Source organism: Typha latifolia, chromosome 9, assembly GCF_019914945.1.
Source record: "Typha latifolia isolate L0001 chromosome 9, TyphaL0001v2, whole genome shotgun sequence".
NCBI classification, from domain to species: domain Eukaryota; kingdom Viridiplantae; phylum Streptophyta; class Magnoliopsida; order Poales; family Typhaceae; genus Typha; species Typha latifolia.
The window spans coordinates 8,264,661-8,286,896 of record NC_133094.1 but is presented as its reverse complement, the minus strand read 5'-3'; the positions used below and the strand labels follow the sequence as shown (position 1 = coordinate 8,286,896).

The 22,236-nt window shown below is 36.8% G+C and overlaps 1 protein-coding gene across 2 annotated transcripts; it reads left to right on the top strand.

The window, feature by feature from the left end:
* Positions 1-7,906: 7,906 nt before the first annotated feature.
* On the top strand, positions 7,907-21,845 carry LOC140795336 (probable serine/threonine-protein kinase WNK2). 2 transcript variants are annotated; one of them, XM_073147836.1, is made up of 9 exons: positions 7,907-7,921; positions 9,179-9,534; positions 9,630-9,667; positions 9,756-9,983; positions 10,075-10,298; positions 10,379-10,536; positions 20,000-20,183; positions 20,269-20,424; positions 20,522-21,845. In XM_073147836.1, the coding sequence occupies exons 2-9, from the start codon at positions 9,445-9,447 to the stop codon at positions 21,289-21,291; spliced, it is 1,848 nt and encodes a 615-aa protein (XP_073003937.1). In that variant the 5' UTR covers positions 7,907-7,921; positions 9,179-9,444; the 3' UTR covers positions 21,292-21,845. The 2 variants fall into 2 exon arrangements, with proteins under 2 accessions (XP_073003937.1, XP_073003938.1); XM_073147837.1 differs by lacking the exon at positions 7,907-7,921 and having other exon boundaries at positions 9,168-9,534; positions 20,281-20,424.
* Positions 21,846-22,236: the final 391 nt, after the last annotated feature.

Sequence of the window (22,236 nt, the reverse complement as noted above, 5' to 3'; positions counted from 1 at the left end):
GGAGTATTCTACTCCACTCATTCACCTTAGTTTTTGGAAAGGAGAAAACAAAGAGAGTCATGAGCAAAAGGCTAAGTAAATAGACTTTACCCTGAATTAGTGATGCCAAATAAAGAGTAAATCATGTACTAGATAATATGAATCAAAAAGTAATATGATGTCATATATGAGCATGAATATATGTATCATCAATGACATATATATGAATAAAATTAATTCTCATGAATGAACATATTATATCATCAACCTAAAATATATCACATGATGAAATCACCATATAACATCACCAAATATAACAATATATCATGTATAACAATCATGATCCAATGATACTAGTCACACCAATGATAATGCATGATGCATGCCAATCACTAGGTAATTGTATATGTCAAAGGCAAATATAATCCACATATCTCTCACGATCACAATCATCTGTCTCAACTCTGAATATCATCCATTATGCTGGACTACGGTACTCGGCTCCAAACTCGATACACATCATGTCATAAGCTCAGAGCATATCCTCTCATACGCCAAGAGTATCTCTATAGATAAATCATATCTTGCCATACGCTAAGGGTATCTCTGTAGATAAATCATACCCTACCATATGCTAAGGGTATATTAATGATAGTTATACCCTATCATACGCTAAGGGTATATTAATGATAGTTATATCTTATCATACGCTAAGAGTACAACCATCGGCCATCACCATACTCTGTCATATGCTAAGAGTATGTCTAGTACCAGTCCGGACCAGATACCGTTCCAACCATCACATCATATCACATCACATACATATGTATTTTTATGATTTCTTATACATAATAAATCATATGCATATATTCAGTACTGTAACAGATCATGCAACTTGGGAATTTAAGTGGTAAAGAAGCCAAGAGAAAAATAATATAATGTAGACTCTAATCATGTATCTAACACATGCATATTCCTACTAGTCTATCACATGCACACTCATGATAGAGTTCATCCCGACATACAACCATAACAGTAGAATCATCTCCAATCATCTCTATATATCACTAATGTACTTATATCTCAGATTAGCATAATCAAATACATGATAAAATATGTTTGACTGAAATTATCTCTAGATAAAGTCATATAATCATACTAGAGGCCAAAACATGCATGTACATTATATATAATATATTCTAATTTGAGAAAGGCGTCTAGGGGATAAGACTACTCACCACCACTGCAAATATCAAAGAACCACTCGTTCACGTTGCTACGACAACGATCAAACCTCGATAGCTAAGTCCACGGGGTCTTAAATAGGGGGGTCAGAATCTAAATTTATTTAAGTAATATGATGTTAGTCGTTTATCCCATTTAGAATTCATTGGTGCAAAATATAATAAATTATTTGATTTTATTAAATAACTTGATATACATTATATATATAATTCAGATGTCCTTATTCTAATTATATATTAGGCATATAATAATTAACCTCTTTAAGCATAAAAGAATCAGATATACAATAATATAATTAAAATATATGTATATAAATAACTAACTATAATTCAATTATTTGGCAATTACTACTTTTACTTAACTAGTTACTAATCATACATATAATAATCATTATCCATAAATATAAAAATAATTATTTGAGCTCAGCATTTTATTACATAGAAAATAATATATAATAATAATAAGGTGCTAGAAACACATTGCATATTCAAATATATTAAATATATGCATGTATAAGCATACATAAACATTAATAGAAACTTATATAATTTAATTATTTTTAATAAAACTAACTATATAAAATATAAGATTATTATCAATATGATTACATGTATTAATCTAATAAACAATGGCTAAACTATATATAATCATATGCAAGTGTTTATAAATATAATTAATAAATTATTATACTAAAATACTTAGCTAATACTTATACTAGTGTGTAAATTATCAAAATAATCTACCGTCTAGATAAACTGATTTACCTAAATTTTAGAAACTAAATCATATAATTAATGTAACAAATTAAAAGGGAGCAATTACCTCGTCATAGCGCTGGGCTCGGCACTGTCTGCTACATTACTGGGCTGAGCCCAGCACTGTTGCATAAGGGGGAATAGCTGAGGAAGAAGAAAAAGAAGAAAGAAGAAGAAGAAAGAAAGTAAAGAAGAAGAAGAAAAAGAGAAGAGAAGAGAAGAAGGAGAAGGGAAGAGGGAGCGGACCCGGGCTGGCGAGAAGGGGCTTGGCCACTGCTGGCTAGCCAGCGGCCGGCCTCTCGCCAACAGCTCGGCTACGGCGAGCCCGAGCTCAAGGCAAGAAAGAGAGAGGAAGAAAAGGAAAGAAAGGGGGAGTGAGAGATCTCACTAGCAGCGGAGGCTCTAGGGAAGGTGTCGGCAATGAGGAGAGAAAGGAGTGCGAGAGAGAATAAAGAGAGTAGAGTGAGAGGGTGGCCGTTAGAGAGAGAGTGTGTGTGAGAGAGAGAGGGAGAGAGAGAGAGGCGGTGGAGGGAAAAAGGGCGACGGTGCCGGGGCCCACCACGGCCAGCGGTCGTAGCCGGTTGGGCTGCGGCAACGGCGGTGGGCGAGTGGCGCCTCGCCATGCAAGCTGCTAAGCTTGCATGGGCACCAGGCCACCCTTTTCTCTTTTATCTTAACCCTACTTGGGTTATTACAATCTGCGTACCACAGTGAAATAGATAAAAGAGACTATGAACAACTTTTCACCAGCTCTTTACGAACTCGGGGCCATCAATTAATTTGAAAATATTTTCACCGAATGTGGCGAGCACAAAGCTACAGTCTAAAAGTAGTGTAAGAAATGATGTCACAAAATATGCATGTATAACAACATGATCATAATAATGCATCCATGCAACATGTCTATCATATCCATATCTACAACTCACATAGAATAATAAGGGAATACGTGATATGCATCGTTTAAACTATCAAATCTTTGCTCTCATGCTCCCACAGAGCCATGGCCATAAATCATCATGATATGTGCATCAAGCTATCCACCACATCATAAACGCATGCTTACTAATCATCTCATACATCGAGAAGGGATAGATATCTAGCGGTACTATCGCCTATACATGCTTGGCGACACTGCATATGATTGGTTGTCTATGGCCAATAGACTAAGGACTCCAGTCATAAGTCCATATCTTTATCTCTACAATCATCACCGCTCACAGCGGGATAGTCAAGAGCACTCAGCTCATCAATGGACGCCATGACCTTGTGTCATTGGGTACCGCTAGGTCTAAGACCCCTACATTCCAATCGTAGTTTCATATCATGAGTGTCTAGTATCTGACAGGGCAGTGTGATCGCCTAAATGCCACTCAGGCTAACGACCTCAGGCATAGACCATTTATCTCATAGGCACCACATAATGAACTCTACATTTAACCCCGGGTTGAGTTAGTGAGAGGCACTACCTAGTTTGGACTTAACTACATGGTAATACATGCAAATAGTGCAATGATCACATCATCAATCACATGTCATGTATAACAAAGTTATCATACTCAGGTATACTAACAATCTGTAAATAACTATGAAGTAGTAAGTAAATATAATAATGTTTACTAGTAAATAAATTATTTGCACATACGTGATTTGTATATCATGCATTAATAAAGTTTGTTAGGTTTTTATTTGTTGGCAATTGTGTACAAAATATTCTAAGTGTATTTTTTCATGTATATGAGCTTTACACAAGTCTAGAATATCTCTGGTTTGAAGAATTGCAAGATTATTGGAGAAAAGCCGTCGAGTTCACACCGCGTTCACAAACGCGTTCGAACGCGGGTACTACGTTCACACAAACAGAGAGCCGCGTTCACAAACGCGTTCGAACGAGGGTACTGCGTTCACATAGACAGAGAGCCGCATTCACAAACGCGTTCAAACGCGGGTACTGCGTTCACACAGACCGAGAGCTGCGTTCACAAACGCGTTCGAACGCAACCTGAAGAATTCAAGTTGTCGCGTTCGAACGCACTCGGGCCCGTTCGAACGCACCTGAGTTTAAGTCATGCCGTTCGAACGCACCCGGGCCGCGTTCGAACGCACCAACGAAGTTTGATAAAATTGGACTTTCGTGAGTACGGATAAGACTTGGATTTGTGAGTACGGATAAGACTTGGAATCGTGGGTTCTAGCGATCAAGACTGAGAGGAACAAAGTCGTTTGGATCGACGGGTTGTTTTGTGAGTCAGTCTTGTAACTGCTACTATTCTAGTGATTGGTTTTGATCCGAGTTTGGATCCGTGGTTTTTTCCCGTTTGGGTTTTTCCACGTTAAAATCTTGGCGTTCATCTCTGCTTTTGTTCTGAATATTTCTTCGGACTTTTACTTAACTGAACGAGTGATATCATTGCCTAGTATTTAGATACATACTTGTGTCTAGGGATTTTTTCAAAGTTAACATCACATCAATGTTACACTATTTTTAGACTACGGAGAATTTACTTGCCTGACATGTTTCCAAGTTAATCAACTTCAACTACGCCATGAATCATCCTTGCATAGCACAGAGTCCACCTCGATAATGAAAGTAATAAAACATGAGAACCTCGATGATGAAAGTAATATAATAATTCTACCACTAATTAATTAAATAACCCTACTGACATTCAATATAGGTTTAAGTAGGTCCATTCAAAAATCCTTACCTTTATTAATTCAATAGAGTGGGTATATTAATTATGACAGTCTGACACACTATTAAAGTTCATTAATGTGATTATCATTACATTTACCGCTTCACCCATTATTGTCATTTAAATTGAAAAGAATAGACTGCATTTAATTAACTTACTTTATTGAAAATAAAAGCACCTCTAATATAATTACCAAACTCTAATTATAATTAAATTCCCATTAAAAGCAAATTCATAGAAATACTCACATGCCACTGCCTCATTTATTAATATAACAATTATTATGGCTAACTAGACTACCTTCCAAAGGTGATCAAACTTAAGGCCCAATTGGCAAGAATAATGAATAAGATGACTAACATAAATTTAAATAATTAAGGTGCTACTAATCTGTTTGGACCAGCTCAAGGCCAAGCACAAATCCCCTAAGATTGGGCTCGAAGCCCCGAGGCAACTAGGCCTAAAAGCCTTTTGGGTTGGGCCGCAGGCCAACTCACCAAATTATTAGAGCTGGGCTAAGCCGCACCTAGCCCACCCACTAGAGCTGGGCTCGGGTGCACCCAGCCCAACCTGCCTACACTAACTCAAAGATTGGCCCAAAATCCAATCTAGCCAAGACTCCACTTGGGCTGTGCTGCAACCCAACCCAACTCGAGCTAGGCTAGGCTGCACCGCAGCCAACTCACACTCACCTCCTCCTCTCTCACTCGACGACAGACTCACCAAGGGAGGAGATGGTTGCCGATGGCGACGAGGAGCAGCCCGATAGAGAGCCGAGGGAAATAGTAAGGAAGCTTGAATCCAGCATAACAAAGAAGCCAACAAGGACCAATGGTCGGCTAGTCAAGGTGGCTGGCGACGACGGGAGGCCTCTATGGCCGGCGGTCATGGATTTTGCTAAAACAACCCAACGAGCCATAAGAGCCCCATTAGACGGTTGCTCAAGCTCCCACGAAGGGAGAGGAATGCGATCGACCTAAGAAAGAGGGGACACATCGTCCCCGGCTGCCAGAAAAGCCTCGAGAAACTAGCGACGGGAGGCTACGGGGTGTAGCCTCAACCGACGGCCTAGAGTACTCAAGAAAGGTACCTAGCGAGAGAGGATGACGAGGGGAAGCTCTCCGGCTCGTCACGGTATCGACACGAGGTCGCCGGCCAGCCTACTGCACGATGAGACGAATAACGGAAGGGGGGGAAAGAAGTATACCACTGCGCTAATTAAACAAAAATTAAATTCACAAGCCAAAAGGGGACTTACCAGTGAGTCGTACCATGGGATCGACGGGCTTCGATGGCGCTCCGGCGCGATAGGAGGAAGAAGGGAAAAAATGGTGGCTGCAGGGGGAGAAAAGAAGAGAAAGAAGAAGAAGAAGAAAGAAAAGAAGAAAGGGAGGGGGAATGTTACAATTAGCAATGGACCTTCCACACAGAATATAAAAATATTGCAAAATCCTATTTAAGTCACTAACTCTCTTTCAAACTTAAAATACAAAATTAGGTGAGTTTTGCTACATTAGCAAAACCACTAAACCAAATGATAACTTCTAAATATAATGACTTATATGCTAACATTTTTTGCAGCTTTGAAGCTAGAGAGAAATATTTTAAATCACTACATAAATTGTTAAATACTAAGGGAGAAATTTCTATATAAGTCATTTTTTCGTTCAATGATTTTATATTTTGAAGCCGTTCAACTAAAAAATGACTTATATTTGGAGTTCAGTAGTTTTTATGACGTGGCAAAATACACTTAGTTTCATATTTAAGGTTTAGAGTTACTGGACACAAAATAGTTTGGAGAGCTAGTTTGGTCAAAAACTCAACATTGCAACTATTAATAGTTCCTTGAAAATTAACCAACAATCATGCGAAGTACACATTTGTAAAATATTTATGCAACTGGATTCATAGAGAATCTACCTCTTAAGTCTACAAGGTTGGCGCAATTGAGTGATAATCACTATGCGTGTCAACGTACGAACCGAGGGGCACGCCCTCCGGTTGGGACTACGACTTGCTGCGAGCCACACTAATGTGGAAGTGGAGTCCGACTCAATGGAGATAGTTCGAATCATGAAGAATATGGTCAGCTGTCCGTGGAAAATGAGGGGTTTAGTTGCTGAGTGTAAGGGATTACTCAGTTCTTTTGTAAAATGTCGTCTGAGTCATGTGAGGCGAGAAGGGAACAAAGTGGCAGACTGGGCTGCCAAATGTGGGAAGAGGGGTTTAGGGGCAGTCAGGTTGGGGCCGAAGGAACCAATACCCCTAGAATTATGTAACCTTATTTTGGAGGAGGCCTTTATCCCGTCAGGTGAATAGACCTAGCTTAATACTAGCTATTCAAAACAAAAAAAAAACACTACTGCAACGTAGTGGTAGGAGTGTACCCACCCATGACAGGAGAGCATATGTTAGAGCATTTATGAGCATAATATTTTTTTTATGGAAGAAATTAAAATAGATTACATATGTACAGTTTCTTTGGCCTATTATAGCTTATGATTTAGCCGATTTGTGACCCTTTTTTTCCGTAAGAGTTGGGCCATCAAGAAAGGCTACATAATATGTTTAACATATGATTAAACTATGATTTCTCTATCGGCAAATAGAAAATAAATGCCACAACTGAGTGAGCTTGTCTTCTTCACAAAAGCTTCATTTTAGTCTTTCATTTTATATCGTGAAGGTTTAGGTATTTCTTTTCTCCATATTTTTTAATACTTTGAAATTTTTTCTCGGCAAGCCTTAAGAAATTAAGCCACACTTTTTTTCCCACTAATTTTGAACCAACACTAGTGTTCACTCTCTTTTTTCCTTTCATAGAAAATTATTAAAGGGTTTATTGAGTATTCAGTGCAAAAGGAAGCCCTTAAATTGAGCATTTTTTAGTACAAAGATTAATTAGTTAAAAATATTCTATAATTGATTTACATAAATTTTTTTTATAGAAGATCAAGTTCACGGTCTTTCGTAATAGCATTGTAGGTGCATTAAATGTCTATATCATCATCCTTATTTTCATCAACTGTTAGGTTTGAGCAATTTTGGTTTGAGTACTTGGATGTGGAGCAAATTGTCATGGATGCCTTTCCTTTTCAAATCTTGTGACTTGTCCTTCCTTGTTTTCCAAGCTTACTAATGTTAGGCACAAGGTGGAATTTTGAACTGTTTTGACCTAGATAAGCTTGAGAATCATATTGATGCCTCAACTACCAAATTGCCGAGCTTGAGAAAATTGATCTTGTAGGTGAGCTCCTCCCTCCCTCTCAACCTTACTTTACTTGTCTTTATGGAAAGCATGTTGCCCTTCTTCGTTGCTGGAAAATAAATGCTAGACCAAGTCTAGCGATAGGTGGATTTATTAGGGGATACGAACTCACTCTCATTACTTTCATTTATCCACTTCGTTTAAGCATAGACGTATTATTATTTACTCCTTATTGCTTAATTCTAGTGAATGGGTTAATGATTTTGAAGTAATTAAATAGGATTTCTTAAACTTTTACTATAATACCTGAACTAGTTTTGATGATGTTACTACAACTAATTAGAACTACTAGGGTTTAACTCCTAATCTCTCTGATTGCCATGATGAGTTGACTACATCTTTTTCTAATAAGGAAATTAAAAATGTTTTTTTAGAGTATAACTCTTGGCAAATCTCTAGGCCCTTAAACCTTCCATTTCGAGTTTTATAGAAAGCATTGGCATCACCTTGGTGGGGATTCGTGTATGGCCCTCAGACAATTTTAGATCAGTGATATGAGAGCTAATATTCTGGAAAAGCAAATTCCTCCACCCTTGATAGGTTGGTCCTCACCCACTCACAATGAGTTAAACTCAATTGTGATGGGTCTATTAATTCGGCCACCGATGAGAATAGAGGAGGATGACCTTTTAGAGATATTGATTCCCATATTTTGTTAGCAAGTGGAGCCATTGTCAACTGTGGCACCGCTCTATTTGCCAAAGCCTAGGCTTTAAGGGAGGTGCTAAAGCAAGCCAAAAGTCTAAGAATTCAAGATTTGATTGTCAAAGTTTGATTCTCAATACCTTATCCATTCTAGTGATCAGAACCTAAAGAATATCTTCATCAACATACGCCAACTTAAAGCTATTTTTAACGCTTTCACTTTTAATGATGTATTTAGAGAAGCTAATTTTGCTGCCAAGTGATCGGCAAACCATATTAGATTATCTTTTTCTTCTTAGTTTTAGGATTGCTCGGATAGCAGAGATCACATTCATTCTGGCTTAATGCTGCTGGCATTTGTAGAGCAATGTGTAATTATTTTAGGGTCTTCACCTTTTAATTAACAAAAAATAAGAAAACTCCCTCGGGCCTTTTGATCAATAATGCATTTGTAATTAAAAAAAAAAAAATTCCTCCCCCGGTCCCCACGAATTATTTCTACTGTCGCATAGTCTTTGGAGATTTTCCTGGGGATGTACTTCTAATACGGATATTGTAAACTTTTCTGGACACGTCTCGGAGGCAAGCATCATAACGCATCAGCAGAATCCGGAGCGACCAACGTGGCACCTCGCTCAGTTTGACCCCCTTCCTCTCTCTCTCTCTCTCTCTCTCTCTCTCTCTCTCTCGGTTAGATAACGACCACCCTTCCGTGCTTCTGGAGATCTCGCGTCGGCTTCTCCATCTCTCGTGTCGTTCTCGGCCGGTCTCTCGAATCGACGACGAGATCTTTACCTTCGAGTTTGGAAGCATTAGCTCGACCGCGACAATTTTACCCGATTCGGGAGTAGATATGCAGTCAGATCCGCCGCCGGATCCGGAGCAGCAAGACGACCCCAACGCCGAGTTCATCGAGGTCGATCCCACCGGGCGCTACGGCCGGGTTAGTGCTCGAATTTTTCGCATTCCTTTCGTTTCAAATTTGATGCTAGTTTCCATCCTTCTAACTTTTGCATCCTATGGATCTCGCGATCGCAGTACGGGGAGGTACTGGGAAAGGGTGCTTTCAAGACGGTGTATCCTCTGTGAAATATTTATCTTAGACTACGAATTGTTATTAGATTTACCTATTTGGGATCCTTAACTTTGGGATTGAATAATTAGATACAAGGCATTCGATGAATTGGAAGGGATAGAGGTTGCTTGGAATCAGGTGAAGATGGCGGATGTGTTGCGGAATGTCGAAGACCTCGAGCGGCTCAAATCCGAAGTCCACTTGCTCAAGACTCTCAAGCACAAGAACATAATCAAATTCTACAATTCTTGGGTCGATAACAAGAATGATAACATTAATTTTATTACCGAGGTTTTCACCTCCGGGACATTGCGACAGTTAGTCCACTCGCATTACCCAATCTCTTTAGTTTAATATCTTGTTAGCATTGTGTTCCCTTGGGTGAATTCTGTGTTTCTGTTGATTTAGGTATCGAAATAAACATAAGCATGTGGATTTAAGAGCTGTCAAGAAATGGTCCCAGCAGATCTTGAGGGGCCTTGTATACCTCCACAGTCACGATCCACCGGTTATTCACAGAGACTTGAAGTGCGACAACATTTTTGTGAACGGAAACCAGGGTGAGGTGAAGATTGGTGATCTCGGATTGGCGGCCATTCTTCGTCATGCTCAATCGGCACACAGTGTGATTGGTGATTATATCTTTAGCATGTTAGATTGTAGGTTTCCTGATGGTTAAGGAATTTCTTATCTCAACTTCTGTTTATTGTAGGCACACCGGAGTTCATGGCTCCAGAACTTTATGAGGAAGAATATAATGAGCTCGTAGACATCTATGCATTTGGCATGTGCCTACTGGAGCTCGTTACATTTGAGTATCCGTATGTTGAATGTACTAATGCTGCACAGATATACAAGAAAGTGACATCGGTGAGGCTGCTAAATTTTATTCAGATGTTTTGGCTTTCTTCTTCTGTTCTGTTGCTTAAACAATATGCCGTTTCTCTGCTCATTTTTATTCAGTCTTATAAATTCAATTTTGTTATTTGTGACTGGGATGATTTTTTTTTTCTTATATACATATTAACCCATCTTCTTTGTTTTCACCATTTCAAAGTCCTATTCTGATTGTTCTGTCTTTTGTTGCATTGTGCCTAATATTTCTGTGTCTTATCTCTACATGCATAGTACCTTATGATTGCTTTATACATGAAAGTACACTGATATTGATCATGTTGTAAACTTGGTTTTTAAATATCATATTTTCTGTTTAGAAGCCTACCCAACTGTGGATATAATGCGTTATATAAAGGTTTATTAAAGTTTAAGAAAGTATCTTAAAATTGCTATCTTCTCAGAATCAGATTTCAATTAACACTAAAATTGGAGCAAACATGGACTTTATGATTTTATTATCCAGGTATTTCTATGACAGCACAAACAACTATGGATTCAATATATGGATTACCCAAATTTGCAGTTGTTACTTCATTATCATAAGATTTCGCTCTGAAAGTCTGAATATTCTGGTCCAACTATCTTCTCATTCCACTTGATAAATCCTGTTGATATTGAAAATTATAATTAAAAAGAATTTGAAAATCTTCTCCTTTACATCATTATCCTTATACGCATCATCTGATTTGTATTATAGGATATCATATACTGAAGATTCACATGCATTTTGTTAGAACATTTCTTTGAATCGTTTGGATATGTTCTACATTTGGAACATAACTAAACATATTAGGTCACTGTTGTTGCTATAATGCAGTTTGTGAAAGACAACACATATGTTTCTGTCATGAAAATAAGATTTCTAGTGCTTCTACAACACATTATTGTCCATCCATAGTGTGTATAACCACACATGGGAATGTCTGTGGCAGCTCTTATAATACTTTCCTTATGCTGATTACAAGGGGGAGGATGATCAAGTTGGCTTATGCGAGTAGATTGATGCTCTATTTCCTTACAATTAATTAGCTTGCATAAAGGAAGCTGGACTCCTATTTTTATGACCATGTAAAGAGAAATCAACGATTGATTTGTGTTAATATATACATGCAAATGATTTATGTTTTTAAGTGTTTATGAGTATTTAAGCATTTTAAGGTACTTACTTGAGCTATTGGCCTAATAGGGTTTGATTTTCTTTAGAATATTCTTATATCCGTGTACTATGCATGTCGGAGGAATCCAAATCCATTTGAGGATTTATACCGTGGAATCCGGAACTTTCCCTTGTGTTGTTTAACATGTAATCACAATGGATACTTTCTAATGCGAACATCAGTGAACATATTACACAGACACGTATAGTTTCTTCTTTAGAAAATTTGTCTTAAGTCAATTATTTTATTATATATTTATTATTTATGGTGTTTAGGATTATATTTGTTTTTTTTTAAATTGTTTAGGTTGTTATTTGCTTATTGTCATTTGTAATGTCTATAGCTTTTTACTCAATCAGGGTTAATAAAGAAATGAAATTTTTTGAGATTTATCTCCAATATGAGTTTTGGTTATGAAACCCTATTTGAGAATGGAGGTGTGAAATCTCATTCCTTTATCGTTCCTAAAATCCTAATGATCTTGTTGTTTCATATCATTTTGGTATCAGAGCAATGATTTTTTTAGGATTCAAATTTTCTTCAAACCTCCTTTTCTATCACCATGACCCATTAATTTACCTGTGCTCCTCTTTCCCAACCTTTATCACCATTTCTATCGGTTATAGACTCGTCTTCTAGGTTCTATGTAGTTCTACAATTGTTCTTTGTTCGATAATTGCATCATAAATGTCAGATCATCATGAACTCCACCGCTTATCGAGTACATGAGTTTCAACTTGCATGGGGAGATTATTGTTGTGGAGGAATGGGGAGAACCGGTCATCATTGCGAAATCACGAAGTAAGATCTGACTAGATGTATCATTCAATAATCCATCATCACCTAAATTAACCTTCTTCTCCCACATAGGTGAGCCAAAAAAATAAACAATTTCAAATTTTGAAATTGTGTATTTTCAAATTTTTGAATTTCAGTTTGAAATTTGCCGTAACCCTCCCCGATCCCAAAGTTCGAAATTCCCCCCCGCCTAAAATATCAAAATTCCTTTCTTTTCTTCCTTACCATCAAGGATTCGAGTTTCGGCCGATCCCGATCCAGGCCGAAACCACTCGGTTTCGGCCTGCTGCAGGCGGCTGCTTGCAGCCACCTGCAGTAGACAGCTACTGCTGTCAGCTGTCAGCTGCTGCTGACAGCAGCAGCTGACAACTACTGCTGCTGTCAGCAGCAGCTAGAGAGAGAGAGGGAGAGAGAGGAAGGGAGAGTGAGGGAGAGAAAAGGAGAGAGAGAGAGGGAAAAAGCAAGAGAGAGTGAGAGAGAGAGAGAAAATGAAAGAGAGAGTGAGGGAGAAGGAAAGATTAAAAAAAAGGGTATGAGAGAGGAAAAAAGGAAGAGAGAGTGAGAGAGAGAGAGAAAAAGCAAGAGAGAGTGAGAGAGAGAGAGAAAATGGAAGAGAGAGTGAGGGAGAAGGAAAGATTAAAAAAAAGTTGAGAAAGAGAGAGAGAAAAAGATAAAAAAAAAAGAATGTGGGAGAAAATAGATACTTTAGACTAACAATTAGAGGGATAGAAAAGAAGAGAGGGAGAAAAAGAGATTTTTACTTTTTAGGCTTTATATGTGAGTAATTATTATTTCTTATTTTTTTATAATTTTTTCTAAATTTTTAGAAATTTCTCTAATATTTTTAATAATATTTAGAATTTTATTTAATTAAAATAGTCCGATCCGATACAGGCGGCCGATACGGCCGATACAGCCGATACGTATCATTTTTTCGGACGGCCGATCCCGATCCCGATACCGATTTTTGGAACCTTGCTTACCATATCTACCAAACTTTCGAACTTTAATTTTCCCCCTCCAAAACACTAAAATTCCCTCACCTTCTGCTGTAACCTATTAAACTTAAACCCACGACCTAAACCTAAACCAATTCAGCTCACTAACTCAAATCCAAGGTTCAAAAAATCGGGATCGGTCTTCCGAAACAAACGATACGTATCGGCCATATTAGTTGCTTGGATTGGATCGGACTTTTTAATTACATAAAATTTTAAATATTATTTAAAAATGCAAGAAAACTTCTAAAAATTTAGAAAAAAGTTTACCAAAAATATGGAAAGAAAAAAAGAAAAACTATTGTGCAATAAAAATCGAAAAGAAGAAGAGATTAGAAAGAGTGTGATTGGAAGAAAATTAAAAAAAAATTGCTACAGTGAAGAAGAAGAAAAGAGAAGAAAAAGTAAGAGAGTGGAAGGAATGAAAAAACCGAGAGAAATTAAAAAATTAATTAAAAAATTATATACCGGAGTTTGCTGGAGTTCGCCGAAGTTCACCGGAGCTAGATCTCTCCGTTAGAGAAACAATCATTATATGTAAGAAGAGAAAAAAAGAAAGAAAGAGTAAAAGAAAGAAAAAAAGTAAGAGAGTGAAAAGAAAGAGTGAAAGAGAGAAAGAGTTTGAATCGGGTCTGGATCGAGATCGGCCGATGTGGCGAACCATGCTCAAATCTATCCAATTCTATTAGCACCCAAGCTAATTTGAGCCATTAGTGTTAAACCTAACCCCATTCCCACCTATTAGTCTTAAGTCATCTTCAACCTCAACATATCACCAACATTGTCGCCGCCAGCACTGCTCTTCACTGATGTCGTTACCGCTAGTGTTGCTCTCCACCGACAGCCAAATTACCAGCATTGCTCTCCACCACCGCCAACGTCATTTTCTCTGAACTCCACCACCTATTGTCGCTTGCTTGTAGCCGCCAACTCCTATCCACAGTTGTCTCATCCTCATCGTCTTCTTCTCTTGTCCCCATAATCGGTGCCCTTTTTGAAACTAAGGACAAGTCTTGATATCAGGAAGATTTAGGTGTGAAACCTAGGTTGAAGATGAAAGGTGTGAAATATATCCCTAAGCATGATGATACTTGGCTTGACTAAAGTGACTTGAAATGGGTAGAGCCTGACAGGCTAGAGCATTTTGAGGAAAGTCTCAGTGCACTGCTCAAAGTTTCTAAGAACAAATCTTATCATTAGAAAAACTTGGGTGTGAAACCCTTGCTTGAGGGTGGAGGAGTGAAATCTATCCCCGAATCTGATGATACTTGATTTGAACGAAGTGACTTGGAGTGTCAGAAAATTATAAGACTAGAACAGTATGAATGCTGTAGAGGACACACTTAATAGAGTCGAATTTCTCCCACTCAAGGATAATGATGTGGACATTAGTGATATATCACACAGGCATATGTATTAGTACAGTTTCTCCATTAGAAAATTAGTCTTAAGTCAATTATTTTTTATTATATATTTTTTACTTTATAATGTTTAGGGTTATATTTATTTTTTTATAATTGTTTAGAGTGTTATTTGTTTATTATCATTTCTAAGGTCTATATATAGGCCAACTTTTTATTCAATCGAGGTAAATGAAGAAATGAAATTTTGTGAGTTTTGGGTGTGAAACTCTAGTTGAGAATGGATATGTGAAATCTCATTCTTTTTCTCTTTCTAACCGTCATTGTTTCTAGAATCCTAACGATTCCATTGTTTCACAATACTTTCATTGCCACGTTATTAAGAAATGAGAAACTGAAACTTATTTATCTATCAAAAGTCAATATGACTAAAAATGTAGATTTGATATTTGATGTGCATAGTTCTGACCAACACAAGTATCTCTGATGCACGAGTATAAAGACTAGATTTTTGAGTTGTCAACTAGTTTTTGATGTCCTAATTTTTTCAAATCCGGTTAGAATTGAATAATTTGAGTATTTTTCCTATTTTCAAGTCCAGTTGGTCTTCTGCATTTATGCTTGATTAAGTCTTTGTTCAAGGTATTGTGGTTAAGTATATTGTTTGGTTATTATGCTACCTATATTGGTCAGGTTCACAGACTGGATGGACTCTTGTGACAATGGTTATGATTTTATTTTTAGGAAATAAAGAAAACAGGAGCTTTCTTCATCTTCTCCTATTGGGTGAGGCCAACCACTTTCTAATGTGATTCCGGCTAGTTTGAATGATGTTTGATAGTTACCTTTTCCATCACCTATCTCTTCTCTCACTTCTTCTTTTCCCCTTATTTTCTCCTTTATTTCGTTCTTTCTTTTCTGAGTTTTCTCTTTCCTTAACTGCAGTCTAGGTTTCCCTGCAGAAAACTTAATTTGACCCCACTAAAACTTAATCCTAACACTTTTTGATGAAGGAGCATAAATGGCCAATGACATATTACAGGTTACAAAGTCATAGTTATACTTTGGGTCCTTTTTCAAGTCAAGTCTAATTAGCATTAAGAACTCATTTGGGTTATTTTTCTATTTTCGTCATTAATTTGGATATTTGTATGTATTTCCATAAATTTTATATTCGGGGCTAATTTGGGCTCAATTTGAGGCCTTTTGAGTCAATAAAAGTTACTATTTGGTTAGGTCTTATTGGTATTGTATAGGTAAGGTCTCTTTTGAGCTAATCTAACTAGGAATGAGTTTGTTTTGTGTTTTTTTATACACCCTTTAGCGAAAAAAGGGATGGAGGTACTTTTTAACAATTGCTATGATTTTGTTTCAAAGAAATAAAGAAAACAAGCTTTCTTCTACTTTTTCCTTCGCGTGAAGTGTTGATCACTGTAATGCCAAATCTTTGATATGATTTCAATGAGCTAGAGTGAGTCCGGTAGTTATCCTTTTGAACTAATCTATTGTTTTCTCATTATTTCTTCTCTACGTATCATTTTCTTTGCTTCTCTTTGCTATGCTCCCTTTGATTTTTCATTGTCGAGTCATTTTTTGGGGTTTTGGTACTGTAGCAGTTTCACACCACCAATAACTATAGCAATTTACTAATACAATATCAATGATTCTGTATATTGGAGATTAGTTATTTTATTTCCTTTCTTTTGTTAGTTTATTTCCATAGTTTCCAGTTTCAGCCGTACAGGTGACTGCTAGCAGCCACCGCAGTAGCAGCAGGTAGCTGTCTGTTGCTGTTGACGGCTGCAGCTAGAGAGAGAGAGGGAGAGAGAAAGGGAGAGAGAGAGAGAGGGAAAAAGGAAGAGAGAGTGAGGGAGAGAGGGACAGGTCAGCAGCAGCTAGAGAGAGAGGGAGAGAGAGAGGGAGAGAGAGAGGAAGAGAGAGTGAGGGAGAGAGAGAGAAAAGGAGAGAGAGAGAGGGAAAAAGGAAGAGAGAGTGAGGGAGAGAGGGAAAGATAAGAAAAAATAGAGGGTGAGAGAAAGAGGGAAAGATAGAAAGAAATAGAAAGTGTAGGAAAGAATGGATACTTCAGATTAATAGTTAAAGGATAGAAAAAAAGAAAGGGAGGAAAAAATATTTTTAATTTTTTAGTTTTTAGGCTTTATATGTGAGTAATTATTATTTCTTATTTTCTTATAAATTTTTCTAAATTTTTAGGAATTTCTCAACATTTTTAAATAATATTTAGAATTTTATTTAATTAAAATAATCCGATCCGATACAGGCGGCCGATATGGCCGATACGTATCGTTTTTCCAAACGGTCGATCCCGATCCCGATACTGATTTTTGAAATCTTGTTTATTTCTTGTCCTTAATTTCCCTTCTCAGTTTACTTTTCCTAGTCAGAGTCTAGTTGATTATTTTTCTGTTCTCAGAATTTACCTTTCCTAGTCGAACTTCAATTGGTTTGCTTTTTTAGAGATCTATATTTTTTAATCTGTAAGGTCTTATGACCGTAATCTCTTAGAGTTAATATAATTTGCCTTAGGCTTTTGGAGGTCGATCCCTTGAAGTGATCATTCTTTTTCTATTATGTTAATATTAATCCAAGAGGAGAAAAGATATGAATTTCAGTCGTAAAAAAAACAAATAGATAAGAAGAAAGAGAAATTAACACAAGGGAAATCTATCAGATCAGAAATCTAATTGAAAAAAGTTTTGTGCAATTAAGTACCCCGACAGTACGTAATAGGACCACAGTCCTAATTAAAGAAATAACGGCAGAAAAATAGAGAATAATAGGAAAAGGATGATCAATTCTAGGGGACTGACCTCCAAAGAGCCTAAGACAAATTATATTAACTATGATAGATTAGAGCCATAAAGCCTTGTACACTCAAATACCTGGATCTCTAGAAAGTAAACAATTGGACTCTGACTAGGAAAGTGAACTCTGGGAAAAGTAAAGCAAACAACTAGTTTTTGACTAGGAAAAGTAAACTATGATAAAAGGGAATCAAGGAAAGGAAATAAATAGATAATCTCTATTATTACAAAACCATTGATATTGTATCATTCTTCCATCCTTAATAACAATCTTATTCTCAATGTTGAGGAAGAATAAATGATGCGGACAACAGTGACATATTAGATGGACACATGTATCAGTGCAGTTTCTCTTTTAAAAAATTAGTCTTAAATAAATTATTTTTATTATCTATTTGCTATTTATGGTGTTTAGGGTTATAAACACTTTTTTGTAATTATTTAAGGTATTATTTGCTTGTTGTCATTTGTAAATCTATATTTGTAAAACTGCATCTCGAGCCGATGGTATTAGATGTCTGTTAAATGACATTTAAGAGAAGCATAATCTAGCAAAAAAATAGACATTTGTAAAATTTTGAAGTACAAAATAGAGCCTTGCAGAAAGGACACTTAGGAGAGCATTAGAAGTGGGTTTTTTTTGTTTGTGTTTGGGGGTTGGGGATGTGAGTTGTTAGAAACAACTTGTGTGAAGTTAATAAAGCGAGGAGATGAGTGAAATTGGTGCAGCAATAGAATTTATCAAAATTCCATATTAAATCCTTACTTGTTTGCATTGGTTATTTGTGAATTAAGTGTTTTAAATTAATTGTTTGCAGCAATAGAATTTATCAAAATTCCATATTAAATCCTTACTTGTTTGCATTGGTTATTTGTGAATTAAGTGTTTTAAATTAATTGATGAGGGAGCTGTCTAGGATGCTTGTAGTAAGAAACAGAAGCATAAAGCCTAATTCTTTTTCTTTACTTTTTTGGGGCAGTTGGGAATAAGGGAGTTGTGGGGATGGGTTTGGTGGTTGTGACCAGAAATAGATATGTAAAGTCCTGCAGTAGAGTTCACATTGGAGCACAGTAGAGAAGATTCATTACAATTGGAGTGGTTCTATTGTACAGCCACATGACCTACACTAGAGTTAGGTTGTAAAACAGTAGAGAAACTCGATAAGAGCTGTTGTGTTTTTATTGTAGAGTTATCAATCTTGGGTTGACTCGGCAGTAGGTGTAAAAAGGATCGGATACAGATCATATAGTGGTAAAATCATATCCGTATCTATATTTTTTCTTAGGATATGGATCCAGATATGCAAGTACATTTTTCTAAATGTATACAAATTTGTAATATAATTACCAAAATCTATAGACAATCAGTAAGTATATGCAAATGCTAGATTGGTGATTTATATAAAAGTATTAAAAAGTCTTTCATTTTACTATTATCATAATCATAATACTTTAAACCAAATGATATGCGGTTATTGATTCAGATATTATTCCACAACCCATATCCATATCTGCATAGATTATCCAGGTGCGAATATGAATTTGGATAAATGGATAGGAAAATTTCAGCCGGCAACATTCGGATATAGAATAGGATTGGGTAGGATTAAATCTGACCTACTTGGCAGCCCTAACTATGACGAGCTATTATATCTATGTTCTACTGTTTTCTCATTTGTGATAATTGTACTGGTCATTCAAGTCATCTTTTGGAATAATTTCATATAAATAAAATGACATGCCTACAGAGTGGTTTTCTTGTTCTTTATAAAGGCATGTGCTTCTTAAATTTGAAAATAGTTTGTCCTTTTTGTTGGTGTGAGAACACAGCAATCTCATGCCAGAATGTCTTAGATCTTTATAACTTGTTTTTTGTGGCAGCTGTGTTTAAAGTTTCTAATGTGTTAGTATGCTATGCTTCCATATTCACATAATCTCTAAACTTTCAGAAAAATATGAGGTAAAAGGAGTCTAATTGGCAATTGGATTCTTAGACCTAGATCAATCAATTTAGTTTTATCCTCTGCCAATGACTCTAGTTGAGTTCTGTTACTCTAGGGCCTCATAATGACGTTGTCATGTCAAAAGAATCTTTCTCAAACTTTTCTGCAGTGCATGTCACCTGTGATGAGATTCTATTTATTGACTTTTATAAGCTTATAGTTTCAATTTATGTTATGATATTATTTGGTGTAGCTTGTTCTGGAACTGACATAAGTTATCCACCTTTGCATTTTCTGTGTTACAAACATTTCTTCAAGCTTTATAATATTCCATTTGGCTATCGGTGTAAATAGGGTGTCAAACCTGCATCGTTGTCTAAGGTCAAGGATCCCCAAGTAAAGCTATTCATAGAGAAATGCATTGCCAATGCTTCTGAGAGATTGTCTGCAATGGAACTATTGATGGATCCTTTTCTCCAGTTAGATGCTGAGAATAAACAACTAGGCCCCTCTTTGCATTCATATGTTGAGCATACAGGTAAATAATTGTATTTTATTTGCATCAGTACTTGTTACATAGAGATGCCAAGTTCTGTGGTTCTTGCTTCTGTTCATAATCTTAGATTGCAATGTAGATATTGTTGGTCATTCCAATTCAAGCACCAGTTACACAAATGACAATGTAGAACCACCTATAGTTATTCGGGATTTCACATTGGAAGGTCAACGCAGGGACATAAACACAATATTCTTAAAGCTGCGAATTGCCGATTCTACAGGTTTACCATAATACAAATTCAGAATATATGTTAATTAAAATGTCTACTTCATAACAATCTTCTAATACTTAATTGGGCTATTGGTGTTGAATTACAGGCCAAGTCAGAAACATACACTTCCCATTTGACACTCAAGAAGACACTTCAATAAGTGTTGCCACTGAGATGGTTTCTGAATTAGATCTTACAGATCAAGATGTCACAGCCATTGCCGCAGTGATAGATGCAGAAATACAGGCCCATATGCCAGAGTGGATTACAGAAGAACCTCTTGATGATCATGCTGATGAGATAACAGTCTCAAATAGTGAAGGCTCTGAAGCTGATGATGCACTTTCTGCTTTGCCAAATGAATCAGATGTTCCCTCTAGTAGTGGTTTTGTCCTAGAACGGCTTCCTTCTGGAAGAAAGTATTGGTCAGACTCTCCAAAGGGAACCAGTGAAGACTCTCCTACTGCACATACCCAATCAAATGAGTCTTCTGAATTGAACTTACACGGTTACTTGAACAATGAGAACCAAAGAGAATACAACTCTGAAGTCAAGCTTTCAACTAATGAAAATAGAACACAACACTATGGGCCACATACTGAAGATACCTTCGAAACAGAATTTTCAACCGCTTCTCTTGTTAGTTCTCTTTCATTGGAAAATGAGCCTGAAGACATGAAATCTGTTTACCAGAAAATAGTGCATTTGTTAGCTCAGCAGCAAAGCGAACTTACTGAGTTGAAAAGGAAACACAAAATGGCGATAGAAGAAAATTTGAAAGATTTACCACCTGAGCTTCGCGGCAAAACTTTAGATAGGTGCCACTTGAAAGTCCATGAGAGTCAGGCAGAAGCTTGCAACTTTTCTCCATCATAGTTTGTAACCTACAATCTGGGGCATTATAATCTCAGTATGGCCAGCTTTCCTGTGAATATATTCTGGAATAGTACAAAGGTTCTAAATGAAGGGGGTTCTCCTTTAGAAAAAGTGGTTCAGATTTGTTGGTATCTATTCTCATTGTTAGGGAAATTGGATACAGTGTTCTTCCTGAACGGATATATTTGCACTGCTCTTGGAGCTCAGAGAAAGCCATTATTTGAGGAATGTAAATGGATGGAGGATATGCTTCTCGAGGTGCATCATGGAAGCATTACATGCCATCTCATGGATCCATCTGCACTCTAACTATGCTGCTGACTGAATACTTGTCTATAAAACTAGATCAGTTGACGTTTGAGGAAAGAACAAAAAAGGGTTTAAGTTGCATTCATAGCTTATACAGCTCATAATGTGTAGTTATGCTGTATATACGTCTATTATCTATCTCTGTAAAGATATTGTTTGTATTTCATGATTCTTTCTTCTTTAGGCAACGGTTGTTGGTGACAAAAATATCAACATTCAGTGTGATTTCTCTCTTCTTTTTCTAATGCCTACAGCATTAGAAATGTGGAATTGGATAATAGTTTTCGTCATTCCAGAGCCAGACTAGTTACATAAATTTAGGCCATCCCCCACTTCTCCGAACTCGGGAAATTAGGTTTTTCAACTTGAGTTTTTTTTTAACTGCAAGCAATATATCGCAATAGGTGAGCTACTATTTCAGCTTCAGTTAAAAAGTTTTATGTAATATAAATCCCTTTCTCTGTAAGCAAACTTGTGTACTGAAAGGGTGAATGTTATCAATGCTTTCCTATATGTCAATTTGGATTTTGGAGAGTAATCTCCTCTTTCTTCTTCCCTCTTATGATTTGTGCCACCATCAACAAACTTTATTCAAATTTCAGATGATGTGGAAATCGACCCTGGGGACCTGCAAGA